The following is a 21,684-nucleotide window of genomic DNA, read 5'->3' on the forward strand; positions in this document are numbered from 1 at the left end:
TTTGTGTCGGATAGCGGGGATTCCGGTTGTTCGGGGTCCGGATTAACGAGGTCCCCCTGTATACCCGACTTAACTACGTATGTCGAGTTTATAACTTTGACGGTTGAATCAATAAAACAACTGGAAAAAAGGTATGCATCCATCTCGCTTAGCTACGGGAATGACAGATGCCATCGACGGCCTAATGTGAGATCGACGGGTGTTGCTGTGATACATCCAGTATCCTTATTCATTGCAGTCTTATACTGTTTAATAACACAGCTTTTGCTAAAAATTGGTTTGAAGAAAAAAAATTTTGTTGAGAATGTAGATACACCTCGTGCATATTGGTGCCACACTTTCCACTATGGGATGTAGTGGAACCATAATCCGCACGGTATTTCATATTTTGCATTCATAAGCAAATTATATGTTGAGTGTTTCTATGTCTTTATCGAGTGAACATGAATAGCGTTATGCCCACCAGTTTTTGTTTGGCTCCTCTGCACTTACGTCCAGCTGGGACATTACAAAGACACTATTGCAGTCGAGTTGTCATAAACTCATAAGATGAAGTCAGTGTCAAAATAGCAAGTTAACATCATTGTATGGTGAGGTTGGTGGAATTCAAAGTAAGAGAAATTTTTAAGGCTAATTTCAGAGATATGGTTGTATTGCGTGATATGAAAAAATATAAAATTGAGTTATGAGATGTTTATACTCTTAGAGATTAAATTTAAGTTAAAATGGGTGGCTGTTTTTCTCGATTTCGCCGCTGTCTTGGTTTGAAGGATGAAGAAGAAAGAAAAGAGACCAAAGTTGAAATGCAAGAAATAGGTATATTGGCAAATTATTTGTTTTTGTGTCACCGAGTTGCTCTTTCTGCCTCAACGCTTCAATTTTTAACCAACTTCTACCTGTAACTTTCTGCACTGTAAATAATAATGATTTGGCATCATACAAGACTTCATAGTTTAATTTTCTCCGTGGCAAATACCAGCTTGGAATGTTTGCTAAGTGCGTGGGAGATTAACATTAATTTTGCATCAAATGGCTTTTGTTTCATCTTGTTACGCGGGGGATTTCTCACCCACAATCTGGAGCAAACGCCCATTAGTTGATATCATTCTTATATAGTGGTTGTGTCGTGCACAGTCACAAACATTCTTTATAACCCGATTTGTTTATTTGGAGAGGGCAGTTTAAGCTAACTAATAGATTTATTCTTCTTCAGAAATAACTTCAATATATTAATCCTTGAATTGACCGCCAGAGTGGGGTTGATGTGGGGCTGTTGGGGAAAACTTGGGGCATTCACCTGTTTTCAATATCAAGCTGTTATCCCTTATTATCGCCATCGATAATGAATTCATGAAAGAAAAGCGCAGTAAGCTTTGCAAGAAAAACGTCTACGTTATTACGTCATCTCGGCCTGACTTAATGGTATCTCGAGACAACAACAGCAGATGATCATCACTGGCATTAATCAAACAATAACACAACTTTGACCAACAAACAAAGCTATGTCCTTTTATTATTGGCATGTTTGCAACGTCTATGGTTAAGTTTGTACCAATTTTGATTAAGCTCGCATCTTAAACACATTGTAATTGCAATGGAGGAAATGTGCTTGTTATTTTCCCACATAATTTATCCCATTGTCTGCCTGGCTTTGATTATTTTGAACTATGATAAGACCTCATGTACCAAGCTTTTAATTTAGCATAGAAATTGCACAACACTGAAATAACAACCGACTTGTTATACTTCTGAATTAAATGCAACCGAAGTTAATAGCAACAGAACAAGGGATAAATTACCAAGTAAAAGAATGTTATTGCGCTAAAACCATTAATTTAAGAACGTGACTTAGGAGCAAAGTTCTAGCAACCGTAGGTTATTCATAAAATAAATAATATAGCCAAGAAAGCTAAAAAAAATGATTTGCAGACATGTCAAGTTAAGGAGTTTTCTCATTAACATTATCATAACATATCAATGTCATATTGAATTTCACTGTATTACTGAAAAGCTTTTAGCTTCTACTGGAATCAGTTCCTTGAAAGTTAAAACATAGATTTAATCTAATTCAGTTACGTTGAATTTCAATTTTAATACCAAATAACTACAATCAACTTTCAAAACATCTTTTCTCCTAAATCTTTGTTGCGTACTGTTAGCATTCAACTTACTCTGTGCGTCGTAGTATTTTTTGGTTTCAGAAAATATTTAGGTGAATTTACCAGGTTTGTACGATGAACACCTGCTTGGTTTAAGCAATAACCTACGACTATCGACCCCAACATTAACAAATATAAATACATCACCTAACTTCTCACTAAAGTATAACATACTGTCATCATGACTTTATTTAAATGCAATCTGTTGTTTTTCACTGCTCATTGTCGCCATATCAAATCAAAAACAACTCCGTGGATACATTTGTGGCCGTCTACGAGATGATGATATGAAATAACGTAGGTTATATCTGAGCTCACATGATGTTGAATGTTGCGTAAACATCTCTACATTGCATTTGCTATCAGCAGAACGGCCAACAGATGAAAGACTGATAAAAATTTTAATGGTGAAACTACCACAAACTTTATCGGCCTGATAATTGGAAGCAAGAAAATGCTGTGTGGTTAAAATGCTTGTAAAGAAAGATACATAACAAAAGAATTTATATTGAACAAGAAAATTAAAATTTAACACGTTCCCTGCGATGCGACCCATCGGTGGGTCATGCGTAAATTTTTGCTACTAAGTTGTGACCCACCGGTGGTTCTTACGAAAAAAATTAGTGTTACTACATTTTTGCCATTTTTCCTGTTTCAATCTCTTTCTTCAAAACAGACAAATAGTGAAATTTTTTGTAATTTTATTACATTGAAAAAGAACATTTGTCACATAATTTTCAGTGAGAATGTTTCATTTGAAAGCAGGACAAGCACAAATATGGTTTGTTCTCGCAGCCTTCACAATAGGTTGATACTTTTTTAGCCTTTTTCGATGCTTCCCGTGATCCTTCGTTCAAAGAAATCATTTCTTAACACCCCGAACACCTTTATCGGCTTCTGTGCGTTTCTCTCACCATTAGACTAATGATGTCATCTGATATAAATAGACTGAATACGTCTATTGGCCAAATTTTGCCTTCTTGTGAAGGTTCAGCCTGAATGCAAAGAGTTTCTTGACTAGTGAACCCAAAATTCCTCTGCCCAACACTGGTAGCAGTCCAACTATTTTGAAGCGAGGCTAAATCAAAATTATCATCTACCATGCCTGTGGTGGTCGCAACATCTAATGTCAACATATCTACCTCTTCATCCTCTTCTACACCTGTACTGCTGCTATCACTTGGTTCTATCTATCACACAAGCAAATAGTTAAGCTTTACTCTACAAGTTGCTTACATGCGACCCACCAGTGGGTCAAATCGCACTGACTACAAAATAGTTAGTGTTTAACGCGATTCGACCCACCGGTGTACAAACGATTATACTGTCTGAAAGAACTCCTTAAAGCGAAGAAAACATATGTACGAAATTTGGCGGGAAATCTCTGGCGGCAGCTAGCGGTACAGAATATTAAAGGGAATCGCAACACAATAAAACAACGAAAATTCGGGGTCGCAGGGAACGTTATAAAGTAAATTTGACCAATGGTGTGGCCACCACACTTTCCTAAGGTCACAAAATGTGGCTTATTAGCTAACTTGTAGTTGTCATAAAACGTACTTCCAGTTACATCATTAATCATGTGTGGCTACGACAGAGATGGAAAGACTCTGAGCCAATGACTTGACTCCAAAAACACCAACTGTAAGTTAGATTAGGCATAATTAACACAGGATATTCCTTCTATGCATTTTATATATGCAAAAAGTATTCCATATGTTTCCTGTCGCTAACACGAAACCTGCTGTTGATGATTGACTGGAACACCAGTGTCATGCATTTGGGTTTCGCAGATGTGTGAATCATTTTACGACCACCTTTGTCATAACTACAGTCGAATCCGCTTAATTCGGACACCGGATAACCCGGACAACCGCTTTATTCGACCAAAATGCTCGGGAACGGAACAAAAGTAAAAATTGAACGTAAAAAACTCCTGTTAATTCGGACAATTCTCCGCTTAATTCGGACACAGGTTCGCAATTCCATCGTTAGGTTATGACACAATAAACAGTACTTCGTTCGTTTTAAGACAAGATGCAATTGCATTATGAGCGATTATGGTGAAACAATGACGATCGATGCAGTAACAATCGACAATGAACTCATATAAGGCCGTGCCAGCTTCATAGTCGCTTTTACTTCGGTACAATCGCGTCCATCTTGTAGAACAGAATGGTACAGAAAAGTTTAGCACAAAAAGTGAAATTGCTCACTAAAGTAAACGAAGACGTTTTATGCGATCAGTGCCAGTTACTGCAGTATAGCGCAGCTGCAATTCATTTATTACGCAACACTACAGTATTTTAAATGCGTTTTCTGCCTTTACGCATGACCATGAAACGAACAATTGATTTTCCGCTTAATTCGGACAAAGCTGTTTCTCCGCTTAATTCGGCCAATCTCCATTCAGTCGTTTAATTGTTGAAACATTTTTTGTCTGGTAAGATATTTGCTGACAACTCTTCTTTCATTTAAGGTCAACTTATTTTTGCATTCTCTTCTCACTTCAACCTAATGATTGTTGCTGTCATACACATTGATTTTTTGAAAAAATTAAAATGATAAGGCAAATTGAAAATTGGAGATTTCCCCATTGTGAGAGTGTAACATTAGCACGTTATCATTGTTGTGTAGTTATGTAATGCATTACCACAATACGTTTTATGATTAAACATATGAACATGAAATACAAAATAATAAAAATTGCGAATACAAAAAAGAAGTTGTTTCATAACAACAAAATCAAGTAGCAAGACTTCTTGATACAACAGACGACGCTGAAAATTAGAAATATTGACCATTATAGTTTGCAATGACTATTGTGTGACTAATGACTATTGTGACTATTGTGTGACTAATGACTACTTTGTGGAAAGTTGTGAGTACAAGGCAAGATTTTTGTCTAACTTTCTCCTTTCTAAGTAAAAAAAAATTCTGGAAAAAGGATTTGCCTTATTTTTTATTGTCGTTCAAAGTTAGAGGGTCAAAAAATTTTATCTCACCAAGTAAAAGCTCCAGCTCAATTTCATGGGGGTAGATCAAAAAATTATCCAAATACAATGAACAGATCTTGAGATATTACAGTTTGTTGCTCCTTCATTTGATCCTTCTTTAATCCGATTTTCAGATTAGCAAATAAATAATAGGGTGGTTCCAAAAGTTGAAATTTTTGCTCTTATTATAATGAAATGACCCAAACCTGACAATGGATGATTGGGCTTCCAGCCAAACATTGACTCACTCCTGATGACAGCTGTTTTTCTTTTACAGATCCTGTGCCTCCATTGGGGTTCGTTCCTGTGAATCCTCACCAGTCTCCTGCTGCGATGGGAAATGATAAAATTTACGTAGCATTGTACGACTACAACGCCCGGACCACTGACGACTTGAGCTTTAAAAAAGGTTTGTTTCCAAATTCTGTTTTAGAGGCAACTTGCTCTAAAAATATCTTGATGTTTCTGTCCTTCTTTTATGCGAACAACAACTGTTGTGGCTTCAGCCCCTCTTGCATAAACTGCTTTGTATGTATTGTAGGCAATGCGTAATTATGCTCTGTGTACTTCGACACCCGTCCCGGGATTTTGTGTAATATTTTATGATGTTTATGTGCAGTGCTGTGATTATGACTCAATTAAAATGTGCCTTGATTCAACATGCACGCAGAAACAAAGATTACACTAACCACATGAAGCATGACCCGAATCTTACATAATTTACATACTCGGTGACCCAATTTTGGGTCGTTACAAAAGGGTTTAGAAACGTAGAAAAAGAGTCACATACAATATAGATGATGACGTCAATGCCTGGGTTCCACACAATCAGTTACACAAGAGCTGAAATAATTATCCTTGCAATAGAAATAATAAAACCCAGGGCGTGAACAATCATCGTTTTTATGAGCACATTATCATTGCGCAGTTGGAAATGTGGATTGATTTGAGGGGCTGCCATTCATACCCAGTAAAGCTGGACTTGATATCTATGATGTCGATTGATAAGTATTGAAACAAGACCTAATGCCATAAGCCTCGCCGAAGTAGTTAAAAACTTACAATCTAAAATATTAGAATTATCCACTAATGTTCATTTTTACGCATACTAAAATCATGTGATACTAATCGCAAAATTTGATTGGCTGTCCAGGTGACGAAGTGGAAGTGCTTGACAAGAGTGAAGGTGATTGGTGGAAAGCTCGTCTCCTGCACAAACATGCCTCAAATTTGATTGGTTACGTCCCTTCAAATTACGTCGCAGCCCGCAAGTCACTTGACTCATACGCGTAAGAGAGATATGATTTTGTTTGCACAACACAGAAATTTGTTCATTGATTCTGTCCTTGCAGATGGTACTTCGGCTCGGCAAAGCGAAGTGAAGCTGAAAGATTGCTGCTGATGTCACAAAACAAACACGCTTCTTTTCTTATCAGGGACAGTGAAAGCACGCCGGGAGATTTTTCTTTATCAGGTATTTCCCCTGTTTAAACATTTTGACAATAGCATTAACTACTGCGCTCAATGCAGTGGTCAATGCGTTTGTTGTTGTCGTAATTAACGCTGCCGCGGTACAAAACGAGAACGCGTCTTAAACTTCATGGATAGATATTGATCGTTGCTGCTACTGTTATTTGATTCAACCATTAAGACTGCCAGTTTCGAGTAATTTGAAGAACCAGTTCTAATTCCTTGGCAAGGTAATCAACCAATTTTTGTTTTGCCACAAAGCAAATAGAAACGTACAAATTATATCGGAGATGGTTCTATCCTCCTGTTTGTATTTCATTCAGTTTTGCTGTTGTCAAGAACTCAAGTCGCTATTTACAATTATATGAAATATCGGCTTAATTGATGCAAATGCTGCTTAACATGCAATAATGTCTCTAGTGACATCATAGTGATTGGTTTCATTGTTATGTCACTTATGTGTTATGAGTCATGTGGTTTCATTGTTAATCGGCGGACAGTGCTTTAGTCCATTTTAATCACCTTCCAAGATATGAAACAGCCGACTGAGATGCACAAACTATTACAACCTCACAATGGATTTATTGCAATGCTAAGCCCCGGTCAGAGAAATAAAGAAAATAGTCACGAATCCAAGCTCTCTGCCAAGTATTGACACATCTCCACTTCTCTAACCAGGTGTTGCCTGGTACATCATGCAAAGTACTCTTTCTACATCCACAACCAATCGCCTGATTATAGCTACAAGGTTGCATCAAGCACCGAGCCACTTTAGACGCCGTATATGCTCGTGAAAAGCTCTAATTTCTCCGTTTATTTTATTATAAAGTGAAATTACCAAAAATGCAATTAATCGAAAAAGCCCACATGGGGCTCCCTGAAATTTTGTACGTTATGTCACTTGAGTATGCCTTGGGCTCTTATTTCATGAAATCCTAATAAAATCAAATATCTCTGACTCTTGCAATAGAACATTAAAGTCAAGACTGCAAATTTTAGCCAAAAAAATCAAATTTCATCAATTTTTACCTACAAATTAGGCTAACCTAAACTTGCAACCTACAAGTTTTTAATGCGGCATCTGCTAGGGTAATCCCCGCACTGGAGAACAACACTAACACACATTTTTAAGCCGTACGTAGGAGTCCAACAAAACCATGGATATCACAAAATTTCAACATATACGGCGCTTTTATTCTAGCAAAGTCTGCCGGCAGGTGATTGACCACGGGCGCTGTAGAAGCATCCGGAGGTTTTCTGATATTGCTAATTTTTTTTGTTGCCCTACATTTAGTTCGTGACCAGCAAGCAGTGAAGCACTATCGCATCCGCAGGCTTGATCACGGCGGATACTTCATCGCAAGAAGAGCAGCTTTTAATTCTTTGCATGACTTGATCCTTCATTATCAAACTATCACTGATGGGCTTTGTGTGCGGCTTGGACGAGCTTGTTGCAAAGTATGGTCGGAGTTAAAGTTCTTCTTAATTTCATTTTTGGTTTTTTTGTTGAACTCCTCGTCGACTCCCCCTGAAGGTTCATGCCAATTCGAACTTCTTTGAAATATTCTCAGCTTGAAGTTCCTCAAACCGCGGGTTTGTCACATGACACTGCGGATCAGTGGGAGATTGATCGTTCGTCGTTGACTTTAACCCACAAGCTCGGTGAGGGACAGTTTGGTGAAGTCCACGAGGGGAGATGGAACAAAACGACGAAAGTGGCGATTAAAACATTGAAATCAGGTGACATTAAAATAGAAATCATGATTTCCGACAGAGCAAAAGTGAGGTGTGCGAGAAGCCACCAAGTGGATGAATTTTATAACAATCCTTTATGGGCGTCAGGTTCAATGGACAAGGAAGAGTTTTTACGTGAAGCTCAACTGATGAAGAAACTTCGGCATCCAAAGTTGGTGCAGTTGTACGCAGTTTGCTCCCGAAACGAGCCGATATACATCGTTGCAGAACTCATGTCTAATGGAGCTCTAAACAAATACTTGCAAGGTAAGACCGCGTCGTTTTGTGAAATGTTTCAGTTTTCTCTCAAAGTTTCTCTCATTTTGCACAGGAGCTGGCCGCATGCTTGAAACACCTACTTTGATCGACATGGGCGCACAGGTCGCATCTGGCATGGCCTATTTGGAGACCAACAATTACATTCACCGAGACTTGGCCGCTCGTAACATTCTGGTCGGACAGAACAATATTTGCAAAGTTGCCGACTTCGGTCTTGCTCGTGTCACGCAGGTATTTCTTGAAGTTGAAAATTTGCGAAATAGTTCACTACAAGAATAAGGAAAATTTTAGAATGAAATATATGAAACACGGGAGGGCGCCAAATTCCCAATCAAGTGGACGGCGCCAGAAGCGGCGACGATGCAGAGGTTCACGATAAAGTCCGACGTCTGGTCATTTGGGATCTTGCTCACGGAGATCGTTGGGAAGGGGAGGATGCCTTATCCTGGTAAGCAGCGTTTCATCCACATTGTGTCCGATGCCATTTTGTCTTCGAGCTTAAAAGAACCTGCCGCCGTGTTCGACAGGGATGAGCAACAGGGAGGTGATTGAACAGGTGGAACGCGGATACAGGATGCCCAAGATATCTGAATGTCCAGACGCCCTCTATGAAATAATGCTCGAATGTTGGAACAAAGATCCTCTCAATAGACCGTCTTTCGAGACCTTGCAGTGGAGACTCGAGGAGTTTTATTTCAACGACGATGCAATTTACAAAGAATCGGACGTTGTGCAGTGAAACTGAGTCTCATAACTTCCTTGTAGTAATATCGTGTTGTCAAGACATCGCCGGCACTCTTTAGCACTTGATTTTAATATTTCTATTTTTCTAAGTTGTTGCAAGCTATTATGACGTTTTATCGTGCCCCGCGATTGATAAATAAATGATCTCTTGCACATATTTTTAATTCATGTCGTAATTTTTATGCAACTGACTCACGTCTTATTTCCTTTTCGTGCAATTTTATCTCCTAAGTTTATCGAGTTTTGTGTATTTTGTAATGTCATTTCAACTAAGTTCATATTGCTGATGGTGCTTTGATGTCATTTCAACTTAGTTCATATTGCTCATGGTGCTTTAAACAAGTTTTGTTTTGCTCAAACCGCAATTTTATCTGGATTGGTTATTAATTAATTATCTATGCAATCACTGGTTTACTAAGTAATTCATCGTCAGCATATTTTGTCGGTTGTTGCAACTCGCGTTTCTTTCCTGCTGTGCTTGGTTCAAATAAAAGACTACGCCGCTTTATGGTCAGCTGTTTGCCAAATCATTGTGTCTGTGCATTTAAGAATCCGAGCAAATATTTGCTCCAAGCAATCATTTACAGCCTATTCAGTGCAACTCAGAACTGTTTAAGTCAATCGGTGAATTGCTGAGTGAGGTCGACATGAACAGGATTTATTCTTCCTTGATCCAATGCTGCGGCAGAAGGGAGGAAGGGGGTAAGGAGAGCCCACCGCCAAGGAGGAGAAACCCCTACACGCCCCATCACCCACAATTTACAGAGATAGGTGAGAATTTTGCTGAAATATTGAGCGAAACCAACATTCTTGTTAAATAAGAGCAGTTGATGGACAGAGAGAAGATTCGTCGGGGAGCATAACCAGTGGCGATTATGTGGCGTTGTACGATTATGCAGCTCGCACTCATGAAGAACTCTCATTCTCTAAAGGTAATTCAGCATGTATGGTAGGCTTCGTAAATTTACAACCTCTGATGCATTGTCAGTCAATTTCCATCGTGAATCAGCCACTTGTTACTCATCCTCAGTTAATGATGACTGGGAGGGATGTAGACGTATCGTGCTATAAAAGGTTTAAAGTTTTATGTAAGGGATAGGGCTTGAACTTGCACGTAACTTCTCCAAGTCTTGTGCTATGCTTCAAGAAGCCACAGAACAATACTGTAGGTATGTTACCAGTTCATGGAAAACATTACTTTATAATATTTTCAAATTATAAAAATGTTATAGCGGTGGCCTCTAGACTTCGACCCTGCCCATGATTTACTGTGGGGCCACTTGTGAGCTTACAAATTTTCACATTAACCCGTGGCTGGGTTCTGCCTCATGCACTTTATGTCCCTGATTGATTCAATTTATTGCGCACCCCTGAGTAAGATAAAGGATGGGCTAAAACTTCACCGCTGGGATGAATTTTCTTGTCATAGGGGATTATTTCAAAGTATTCGAGAAATGTGACGACGGATGGTGGGATGCTGCGCTCACCGGATCATATACATCACGTGACAGAGGCTACATCCCGTGCAATTATGTGGCGAGAAGAGACGATGCTGTGATATATCCGTATGTGGGGATATGAAGTTGCTGAAAATTTTCTGTTCATGCAAGTTACATTTTGCAGGTGGTATTATGGTGACGCAACTCGCCGTGAAGCAGAAAATTGGTTGCTTTCTACTCCAAACATTGATGGTTCCTTCCTTATAAGGAAAAGTCAACTTGACTACGAACAATACGCATTATCAAGTATGAACGTACTTTGCTTTTCAAGCACTGAATGTTTTGTGTATTATGACGGCACTTATTATGGTGTCAAATTCTTTATACTCGGACTGAGGGAAATCTTTGAATGAGTAAGACGTAAACACGACAAAGATTCCTCGTCACAATGTTAACTTAATAATGTCATTTTGACGCAATAATGAGTTTTTTAGACAATATTTCTGAAAGCCTAATTTCATTTAAAATTCCCAGTTCACTTCCGCGATGACGTAAGGCATTATCGCATCGTTAAAAAAGGAGACTTGTTCATAAACCCATCTCATAGATTTGGCAGTTTGTTGGAGCTGGTCAAGTTCTACCAAGAAGCGGCGAATGGCTTGGTAGTGAAGTTGGCTTCCCCCTGCGTCAACGTATGTTTGCTTAAAGCTGTGCTTAGTTTGCTTAACCATAGACTCGGGTTAAACAGAAGAATAACGCACCTACACAAATAGCCTTAACAATAGTCACATCAAGGGGTGGACTTTATGCCGGATTCCTTTAAGTAAAAGCTTAACTTTGAATCCGGCCTAATCATTGATTGGCTTACGCAAGTTGCTTTAAAATGCGAAACGAAAAACTTGTCCTGTTTATCTGTCAATTCACCCTGATAATGGTGATTGTTTATCACTGCATGAAAGCTGGAAAGCCGTGCATTTGAATGTCATTTAAAGCTAGAAGCCAGTCTTTCACCTCTATCTGCCGTAAGTCGTTTATTTTTTCATAAAACAAACCAGGTACAAGTGCCCCAGACCAGTGGTGTACCACAAGTTGTCGCTGATGAGTGGGAAATTGAACGGAACTTCCTGGAGCTTGGGGAAGTTTTGGGGGAAGGAAACTTCGGAAAAGTTTACAAAGCTCTTTGGAAGGGAAAAGTAGAAGTTGCAGTGAAGACACTCAAGACAGGTGAAACCAAAATGGATAAGATGATAATAATGTTACTTGTGACAACACTATCTTGATTGTGACATCACAGATAACATGGACAAGGCTGAATTTCTGACCGAAGCCCAACGCATGAAGGATATGCGACATCACAACTTGGTTCGACTATACGGCGTCTGCACCCAAACTCAGCCTTTCTATATCGTTACAGAGTATCTCTGCAACGGGAACCTAAAAGATTATCTCTCGGAAGGTGAAGTAAATTTTTTTTATGTAGACGTCTCTGATGATTTTGCGAGAAATAAATCCTACGTTTGACACAGGCGCGGGCAAAGAGTGCGGACAGGTGACCCTTACAAACATTAGCGCACAGATTGCTGAAGGTATGACTTATCTTGAAGAGAAGAAATACGTTCATCGGGACCTCGCTGCTCGGAACATTCTGGTGGGGAGGAACAACGAATGCAGGATCGCTGATTTCGGTCTGTCTCGGCTGACACAGGTACGTCACAAACCAAGAATACAATTTGCGAATCTTTGCAAGTACGCTGCCAATGTTTAGGACGATGAGTATTCCCCAAAAGGCTCCGGGGCAAAAATACCAACTAGATGGACCGCCCCTGAAGCCCTTTTTCACCTCAAGTTCTCCACAAAATCTGACGTTTGGTCATTTGGAATTTTACTTCATGAAATAATCAGCAAAGGAGAAACCCCCTATCCTGGTATGATGTCACAAAGCATGTGTTCCTAATTCTGTCGCTTGACTTTTGAAATCGACTGTAATTTTATTTTTATTTGGTTTGAGGGATGACCAAAGATGAGGTCAAAGAGGCCATAAGGGGACCGGGTCCGCCAATGGGAAAGCACCCCAACTGTCCAGACCGATTATATGAAATAATGCAGATGTGTTGGAGACAGGAGCCGAAAGAGCGGCCCACCTTTTACCAGCTTCAGTGTGATCTGGACCAGATTACTGACTACGGTCAAGTATCTTACGAAAATGCTGACGCGGGCAGAACAAATCAAGCTTTCCAACCATAAGTAAACAACCACTATGGGAACCTGCTTCGAACGAACGATCGGTTAAACTTAATGGTATAGCCATAAGCCTAACATGAATTGATTTGACTTGCATTATGTTTTAACTTGTCTTGATTTGATCCAACTTCCCAAATGACTTGACTTGGCTCGAGTCTTAAACGAGACTTGGTTACAGCGCTGCAAACCATTTTTCTCAACCTTGCATCAAGATTTAGAAAGTGGTAGTGGCCTACAAACATTTGTATTTGCAAACACTCTCTTATTTTTCTTTCTTTTATTGAACAGTGCAGTTTTGTTCCCTTGGTAGAAGCTGGCTTGTAATTTCTGCGACAAGAATTTGCTCGAAATAAGTTAAGTGGTAGAACATGTTGCTAACTTGTACAGTGCTTTGATGCTGTCGAACTAAAACTGTCTATAAACGTTTAGTAGAATTCTTCAATTGTAAAGTTCTTGATTGATTGTTATGAAACCAACAAATAATAACACGCTATTAATGTATATAAGCTTATATAATAATGCACAGAACCTTCCCCGCGTCACCACCTTTCCCTTGAGTTGCTTTTTATCGCAAGAATCTGCTCCTCCTGGTTTTGTCGTTTGATCATCTGCATGTTTATCACGTGATTCGGGTAAAAATTGTTCTTTCAGTGTTGGAGTAATCTATAACAAACTTGAACACGTGCTTAGGGCATCAAATAAAGTGGGACACCATCTCTTCCATCGGAGCCGAACAAAATAGTGGATAGATAAAACATTGAATTTTAAGAAATAAACTGCCGCGGAATACATCGTCTTCTAATTTTCTTGCAAAACTTATTTGAATAAAACTGTGGTAGCAGATCACAAGAAAACCTGGGTCGCTTTTAGCCCAGGAGCTGTTGAATCAGGGCAGTTGTCGGGCAGCAGCTGTAAGTTCTAAGATGTTTTTAAAATTGTTGATGCTGCGGAGTAGTTTTTATTGCCTGACCTACCACACATATCAACATGTAGCAGCCTATACCACACATACCAACAAGTAGCAGCCTATACCACACATATCAACATGTAGCAGCCTATACCACACATACCAACAAGTAGCAGCCTATACCACACATATCAACATGTAGCAGCCTATACCACACATATCAACATGTAGCAGCCTATACCACACATATCAACATGTAGTAGCTTATACCTCACATATCAACATGTAGCAGCCTATACCACATATATCAACATGTAGCAGCCTATACCACACATATCAACATGTAGTAGCCTATACCACACATATCAACATGTCGCAGCCTATACCACACATATCAACATGTAGCAGCCTATACCACACATATCAACATGTCGCAGCCTATACCACACATATCAACATGTAGCAGCCTATACCACATATATCAACATGTAGCAGCCTATACCACACATATCAACATGTAGCAGCCTATACCACATATATCAACATGTAGCAGCCTATACCACACATATCAACATGTAGCAGCCTATACCACACATATCAACATGTAGTAGCCTATACCACACATATCAACATGTCGCAGCCTATACCACACATATCAACATGTCGCAGCCTATACCACACATATCAACATGTAGCAGCCTATACCACACATATCAACATGTAGTAGCCTATACCACACATATCAACATGTAGCAGCCTATACCACAAAGCTATCATCTTCCTAACGTTGATCGTTAACTTTCATTGCCATGAACACTAAAGGTCGCTTTTGCCTGCTATATTTTTTATTGTGATCAGCATATTCCATAAGAAATCCAAAAAAAATTCAAGTTTACATAAATTTCTTGGATTTTTGAAGTACCTTATTTTCTTGAATAGAAACTGCTCTCGAATACAAACCGCGCGATTTGATTAAAAATAAACAATAGTGAAATCGAATCGATCAATGATGAAATCGCTTCTTTATTGATAAAAGAAAACAAAGCAAACATATCTAACGACATGTACAAAAAACAACTCAAGCGTTGTACATATGTTTTATTTCAACTATGGTATTGTATCAATGGTCATTTTGATCATCATCAATGACACTGACATCGTTCAAGTCATTATTATCACTGGAACTTCCATTTCCTTTTGGTTTTGTTTGCTTTACACAGATGCGACGATAATAACAGCTGTCGGATTAGCGGTTTTACAAAAAGAGACAATAAAATTGCAGCTGAATTACTGTTTCTCTTTTCTTGTTACCGGTACTTATGGTAGATAAACTGGAATTCCCACTGAGTACGAATTAGAAGACAAAAATGTTCATGTAATAAAAATAGAAGCCGCACAAAACGTTCAAAAATAAAAAATAGTAGCCGCGGTTTATATTCAAGAAAATACAGTAGTCCGTATTTTGATGCTGATAAAACGAAAAAATTTAACATTTGGGAAATAAATCATATGCTAATAGAAAGATAGTATGCAATATTATATAAGTGAATGTGCAGTGTGTGCAATGTGTGCAATGTTAATATTTCTATTACATAAGTGAAGTTTTATTGCCCCTCCTTAATTTGATATCTGCGGTTGGTCCGTTCAACAGCGGTTTTATTGCAAGAAAACAAAGACATGGCAAATATTTGCTTAGTTGTGCACGCCAGCATATGACCACCATTATTACCGCAACTGTACATCAAACGCAAGCAGTTCTTTTCGATCAGGGTCTGTCAGTGATTTGTTAAAGGGCATTCAGAGATAAGGGGAAGGTTAAAGGTCAACTGTCTAAAATGTCATCTACGGCGAGTTTGCGGCGGCAAATTGTGATAAAGTTTGCAATTTTTACCTCCGGTATATTTTTAACGTTTGCTGGGTATCTCGTTCTACTTGGCCTGCAGTCAAGCATCAACATAGAAGACGGAGTGGGTGAGATTAGCGCAGTTTCAGCTTCTTTTGCAAACAAGCTACGGTGTGATTGACGTCACAGGCAATGAACATGTGCAAAGCAACGACATCATTTTGCAGGAAATGCGTCCGTGACTGCGACATACGTCACGGCAAGTTTGTTTGGCGTCACACTGACCCCACTCATCTTAAAAAGGTTTGGAAAGAAAGCGTGCGTCCTCTTCTGTGAATTTACATACCTCGTCTACATATTGGTCAACTATTACCCAGGTACAATTTTATCTAAACTGACAACTTCTATCGTAACGAGCTCCTCGAAAATATGACGTAGCGTTTTAACACAACGAATCCCATGAGAACTTTCACTACTGTTAAAACGCAAAGAAAATTGCGGATAATTTTTCAGAGTCCTACACGCTCATTCCTGCTGGAGTGATTGTCGGAATGGGCGAAGCGACCATGTGGCCAGCCATGATGCTATTTGTCGTCCATTACGCTCGTCGTTTTGCAAGACATGGGACAAAAAGCACAGAGAGATACACGACTGAGTTCATCGGTCTATTTTATTGCGCTTTTCAGTTCAGTGGGGTGAGTGAGCTGCGTTGAAAAACGAAATGCAAATGTTTTGACAAATAACTTCAAGTTCAAGCTCCTTCAAACCTTTTCAGGTGTTCGGCAATTTGATAAATTACGCGATTTTATATGGAGGCAGCTCAAATGCAAGCTCAGACACGTCGGCTCGTGAACTTTCTTACTGCGGGATAAATGACTGCCAAGTCCCGAACATAACAGCTCAGTATCTCAACCAATATGTTCCCGCCTCTCAGACTCTGCTTTATATAATGATCGGGGTCATGGCCGGCTTGGTGCTGTTGGCCATGCTCATTCACTCCACCCTTGTACGTGACATTGACCAAAGCTTAGAAGTGGAAGACAAGGGAAATGAAAATCCTCCCGATGATGACGTCAGCAATCATGATGACGTGAGTAAGATCGTGGAATTGTCACATATTGAAGAATTTATGGTGTGAAATCTCGTTGAATTGACAGTTTTGTTTCATCCGAGGTAGTTTGAGTGGTGACGAATGTACGTGAAAACAAAACTCCGCCATTTTGGCATAAACTTACGCTTCAGTTTTGAATATTTTCTAGCAAAGGTTTGAGTCCCATTTCTTGACGGGTTTCCATTAAAGCTAGTTAGCGACACCAGAGCTTCCGTGAACCCATCTTTAGTTAGTGCTTATACGACTTAGAATAATACCTTGAATTAACCCGCCAACACATCAGCAAAGTAAGCCACCCTGTTTATTGCGCTACAATAAATGGATTTTTCACCGGCTTTTAATGCCATCATCATTATGCTGTGGTGAGCACAAAATCATTTGATCGGTAAATCGGTAGTGTTACGCTTCGCTGATTCGATACTTGAAAAACTAAATTTTAGCTATTTCCGGTACTCGATACTTTTCACTTGATAATTTCAAAATTTTAACGAATATGTTTTCAAAAATACATGTTAATTAATCCTTAATGCTGATTTTAGCATCTGTTGATCTTTTTTAAAATAGAAATGTCGAGTAAAATTGCAAGCGATTAACGTCACATATGTTTTGACCTGGAGTAACCTTTACCAGGGCATAATAGTGGCAATCGCTGCATTTGCAGCAGCATCTTTTACACAACAAGTACCGACAAACTACCAAACTACTTTTTAACATACTACCGAATACTGGAACTGTCAGTACATTTTTTGCTAAGTACCGGTACAGATACCAACGGTACTTTCAAAGTACCTCAAAGCCCACCTCTGTAAATAACAAATTTCTAGGGCGCTTGGCAATTCATAACGAGAACTTTCATGGGGACGCTGCTTCATCTCATCAATCCCAAACAACTCCTTATAACGCCATTCGCGCTGTATAGTGGCTTTTTCATGGCCTTTGGCTTCACGGAAGTGTCCAGAGCGTTCGGGTCTTGCATGCTTGGAGTTGAGCAGGTACGTCATATACCGGCAGCTTTTGTTCAGATGAAATAGCGAGGAGTTTGCTCACACTTGCTTCGCAGGTCGGCCTCATGCTCGCCGTAACTGGAGCCGCCGATTCGTTGATGTCGTTCGTGAGCGGCAGAATTTCGGGCAGATTCGGAAGGAATTTCACTTTCATCGTCGGATTTTTTCTTGACATTTCCAACTATATGATTTGTCTCTTCTGGGTTCCTTCCCAGTCATCATTATGGGTGGTTTATATCATATTTGCAATGGTTGGGCTGATAGATGGTGTTTGGCAACCATTAGTAAACGGTAAGACAAGAAAATGTGCTGGTAACTTTTAAAACGCTAATCAAACCAAACTGCAGCAATCAGCAACTCAAAAGCAGTGAAAGGCTATTCTTGATGCTTTTATTTGTTTGCAAATAAAACCAGACATGTTTTGGACACACCTGCTGTTCATTTACATTTCGAATCCGCAGCCTTCGGTTGTTTATTGATGTCACACCTGCAATATAATCTATAAGCATCGTGATAATAATAGAGTTGTAAGATATAGAGACACAGACATCAAGAACCACAGCAATCTCCGTTTCACTGATTGCTACAACTTGCGAGCTAAATTCGCTTCTGCCTACAAGCTGTGAAATGCAAAAATAACTGCTCGCCAACAAAACTTTTATTGTTCTCCGTAGAAATGCACGGAGCCTATTTTCCTGAGAACGAGGAAGTCGCTTTCACTGTCTGGAATATGTACACGTTGGTTGGAATAGCCTGGCAGACAGGGTGGAGCAGCAGCCTTTGTGTTTCAACCAAAATCTACGTCCAAATTGCTTTCCTTTGCTTCTCAATGATCTGTCACCGTAAGTTTCATGGATCACAACTTTGTTCAAAACAGAATAGCCCAAGCAGTAGCAAGTAAATTTTCAGACTTTGATGCAAGCAATATTATTGCGTGATAGGGCTGTAACTTTCATGAAAACATTTAGGTTTGCATGTGTTTTAATATTGAAGTTAAGCAGATGGTCGACTGACATGTGCTCGGTTATGGCCTTTAATTTATATCAGTTTGATGAATTTCTTTCCAGAAGCCACTTTGCCGTAAATACATTATTTTCAAATTCAATGTAACTTTATTACTTTCCAGGAGTCAGCGTGTGGATTTACTACCGCAAGTCTCCTAAATACGACGAATTGAATGTCGTTGAAAACAAAGGAACGGCTTTTTGAAAACTTTCCGTGCCATATGATTGTTCACATCTAATGTAAATATCAATGAAAGTTTTCGCTCCGTGTGCATGGCAAGCTGCTCTCAACCTAGTGCGCTCCTAACACGAATTTTCTCATAACTTGTAACACTGTATTGTGTTGTGCCATGTCGTGTCTTATCATATAATTACATAAACCACATTTACTGTACAAATGTACATCAGGGCTACAAGACAGAACCCGGAACTGTTTTTGACGCTGGACCTCATAGGCCTACTTCAGGACAAGATATAGGCTATTGTCTTATTTACCAGCCTTGCTCATCTTTTCGCAGAGTGTTCGTCCAAAATCGGACTACGGGTCATTTGCGAAACGAGAATTAAAATCACAGAATGGGCACGAACATTGCGCTTTGATTCTCGCGCATTTCGGCCAGACTTGTTTCCATGACAACAGGCTCAAGCATTTGAAACTCTGCGTGTATTGATCTTACCAATTTGGACTTGGGTATAACGGTTGAGCAGCCATAAGGCAACAATGACAGGAGAGGTTTTGATAGAGATATGAGAAGTCCATTTTCAAAGAATCTTAAGGTAGCACCCATCTACAATAACAGCTAAGGTGATGATAACTCATTCATGGCATAGAAGTATTTTATGGGTATTTTATAAAAGTAGTTGCTAGGTGAAAATTTGGCACAAACATTAAACCGCATATGCGGTATATCTAATACAGGGGTCGGCAACCTACGGCCCGCGGGCCGGATCCGGCCCGCCATGCGAAATCGTCCGGCCCGAGACATATTAATTAGTTATCACAAGAATACGGCCCGCCGTGTCTTATTGAGTTTCAAACTGTAGTGTTAGCATTTAGCAATTATAGTATTAATGAAAATTCCGGCCCGCCAAAGAGTTGTACGCTCGACATTTGGCCCGTGACTAGCAAAAGGTTGCCGACCCCTGATCTAATAGAACCTTTAATTGTTTTTATGGACGTTTAATGTAAGCTATAATCGACTATTTTATGAATGCATAGGCCAAATTACATCGAAAACACTGAATAAAAAAACATTCAAGTTAACCCTATTTACTAGGGATGGGCCGATACGAACCCAAACCCGAATAGATTCGCCGAATATCGCCTTTATGGAAGATTCGGGCGAACACGAATACCAACAATGGCGAACCCGAATGCAATATTACTTATAAATTTAATGACTTTTGTTAAAAGTTATGATCTAGTTTTCCGACAAAGCTAAACTAGAGCCAGTAGTAGGCTACTTACAATGAAGGTCGTTTTCCTAACGATTTTGCTTTTTCAATCGTTTATTAACCACTATTTTTTGAAAGAAAGCGATTTGTTTATCGATTACATCATGTTACAAGCAAAACTTGACAAATTTTGGATGAAATTTTATTGTATCGTGCCTGTCTATTCTGCGTGCTTTATTGGCAGCAGGCCTATTAGTATCACATTATTCACAGTTGTTCAATGCAAAAAGTCTACTAAGATAAACGCTGCAACATGGACGTCTTTATGCTGTTGGTGTGCCAATGTTTTGTCTAAATGTATTTGTTCAAAGAAGCTTCAATATAATCAGTTTATACAGTTGTCATTCCTGTGTAACCATTGTGAATTCAATTTGAAGAAGTTCAATGTCAAGTTAGACCACTTTGTTGTAATCTTCACAAGACTATAAACCGTTAATGTGAACAATTAAGTCTGAGGGTGAGAAAAGCAGATAACGACCTTATGAGACTCATATATCATCACCCGCAATAAACATTTCAACAAGTAATTATTGTAGTGAAGTGGGTCAACCTCTCAAGTTAAGGTGCCATATATCCACTTTTCATTACAGGTTAAACAAACAGCGATGAAAATTAAGAAATCAAAGTGAATTGCAAAAGGCAATTGATGATAAGTTTGGTCATTCGAAGACTTTTCTCCACTTTTCCCCAATTGTACAGCGCCTGAATCCGTCAAAACGGATGTGACGTCACGATCTGTTCGCCTAAACTCGCGATAAACCAGGTTTGTTAGGTTAAATATGTTTTCCTAAGTCATTTAGCTGTTATCCATGTTACATTGTTACGTACGTAGCGTATTTCCTTATGTATTATATGTATTACAGCACATGTTTCTTGCAGTCCCAAACCCGGAACGTGTGCAATTATTTGTGGATGCAAACCCGTGTGGCCGGTGTGGTTGCAAATGCGTGTGGTTGCAAATGCGTTGTGTGTAATTCCGTTGGTGCAGTCTTGTGGGTGCAATAACATGGCCACCAGCTACTGCTAATGCACGTTAGAAGCACCGGGTAAAAGCTGGGCACGACGCAATATGCGGATCGTCCATGGACGGTTGAAAATGGACGATTTTTGCACAAGCGTCCAAGGACGGTTTTTGGGATTGGAAAACCCCACTAAAATAGGGTTACCATATTTTCGTGGCCTAAAATCCGGACACTCTTTAGTGCCCACTAGCGATTTTTAAAATGAGGTATGAACACATTGTCTGTCTGTGTGAAACTGAGATGTATGTTCCCGGTTTGCAAACTAAACACTCTGCT

General features: G+C 39.4%; 3 protein-coding genes across 5 annotated transcripts; all 3 read left to right on the forward strand.

Annotated features, from left to right (window-relative positions):
- The first annotated feature begins 656 nt into the window (after positions 1-656).
- Positions 657-9,896, forward strand: LOC143449624 (tyrosine-protein kinase Src42A-like). Its single transcript, XM_076949892.1, has 10 exons — positions 657-816; positions 5,433-5,564; positions 6,309-6,444; positions 6,508-6,629; positions 7,920-8,083; positions 8,197-8,365; positions 8,468-8,626; positions 8,691-8,869; positions 8,930-9,086; positions 9,166-9,896. Exons 1-10 carry the CDS (start codon positions 726-728, stop codon positions 9,375-9,377), a joined length of 1,521 nt encoding a protein of 506 aa, XP_076806007.1. The 5' UTR covers positions 657-725; the 3' UTR covers positions 9,378-9,896.
- A 97-nt stretch (positions 9,897-9,993) lies between these two features.
- LOC143450699 (tyrosine-protein kinase Src42A-like) lies at positions 9,994-13,847 on the forward strand. 3 transcript variants are annotated; one of them, XM_076951350.1, is made up of 10 exons: positions 9,994-10,153; positions 10,210-10,314; positions 10,812-10,947; positions 11,006-11,127; positions 11,356-11,513; positions 11,877-12,045; positions 12,116-12,277; positions 12,348-12,526; positions 12,587-12,746; positions 12,830-13,847. In XM_076951350.1, the coding sequence occupies exons 1-10, from the start codon at positions 10,030-10,032 to the stop codon at positions 13,063-13,065; spliced, it is 1,551 nt and encodes a 516-aa protein (XP_076807465.1). In that variant the 5' UTR covers positions 9,994-10,029; the 3' UTR covers positions 13,066-13,847. The 3 variants fall into 3 exon arrangements, with proteins under 3 accessions (XP_076807465.1, XP_076807466.1, XP_076807467.1); XM_076951351.1 differs by having other exon boundaries at positions 9,994-10,151; positions 10,220-10,314; XM_076951352.1 differs by having other exon boundaries at positions 10,013-10,153; positions 10,221-10,947; positions 12,830-13,845.
- Positions 13,848-15,722: 1,875 nt separating this feature from the next.
- On the forward strand, positions 15,723-19,351 carry LOC143449532 (protein unc-93 homolog A-like). The gene is made up of 8 exons (XM_076949770.1): positions 15,723-15,940; positions 16,040-16,189; positions 16,326-16,507; positions 16,588-16,902; positions 17,748-17,915; positions 17,984-18,218; positions 18,602-18,769; positions 19,054-19,351. Exons 1-8 carry the CDS (start codon positions 15,805-15,807, stop codon positions 19,134-19,136), a joined length of 1,437 nt encoding a protein of 478 aa, XP_076805885.1. The 5' UTR covers positions 15,723-15,804; the 3' UTR covers positions 19,137-19,351.
- Positions 19,352-21,684: the final 2,333 nt, after the last annotated feature.

Source organism: Clavelina lepadiformis, chromosome 3 (assembly GCF_947623445.1).
Source record: "Clavelina lepadiformis chromosome 3, kaClaLepa1.1, whole genome shotgun sequence".
Classification (NCBI taxonomy): Eukaryota; Metazoa; Chordata; class Ascidiacea; order Aplousobranchia; family Clavelinidae; genus Clavelina; species Clavelina lepadiformis.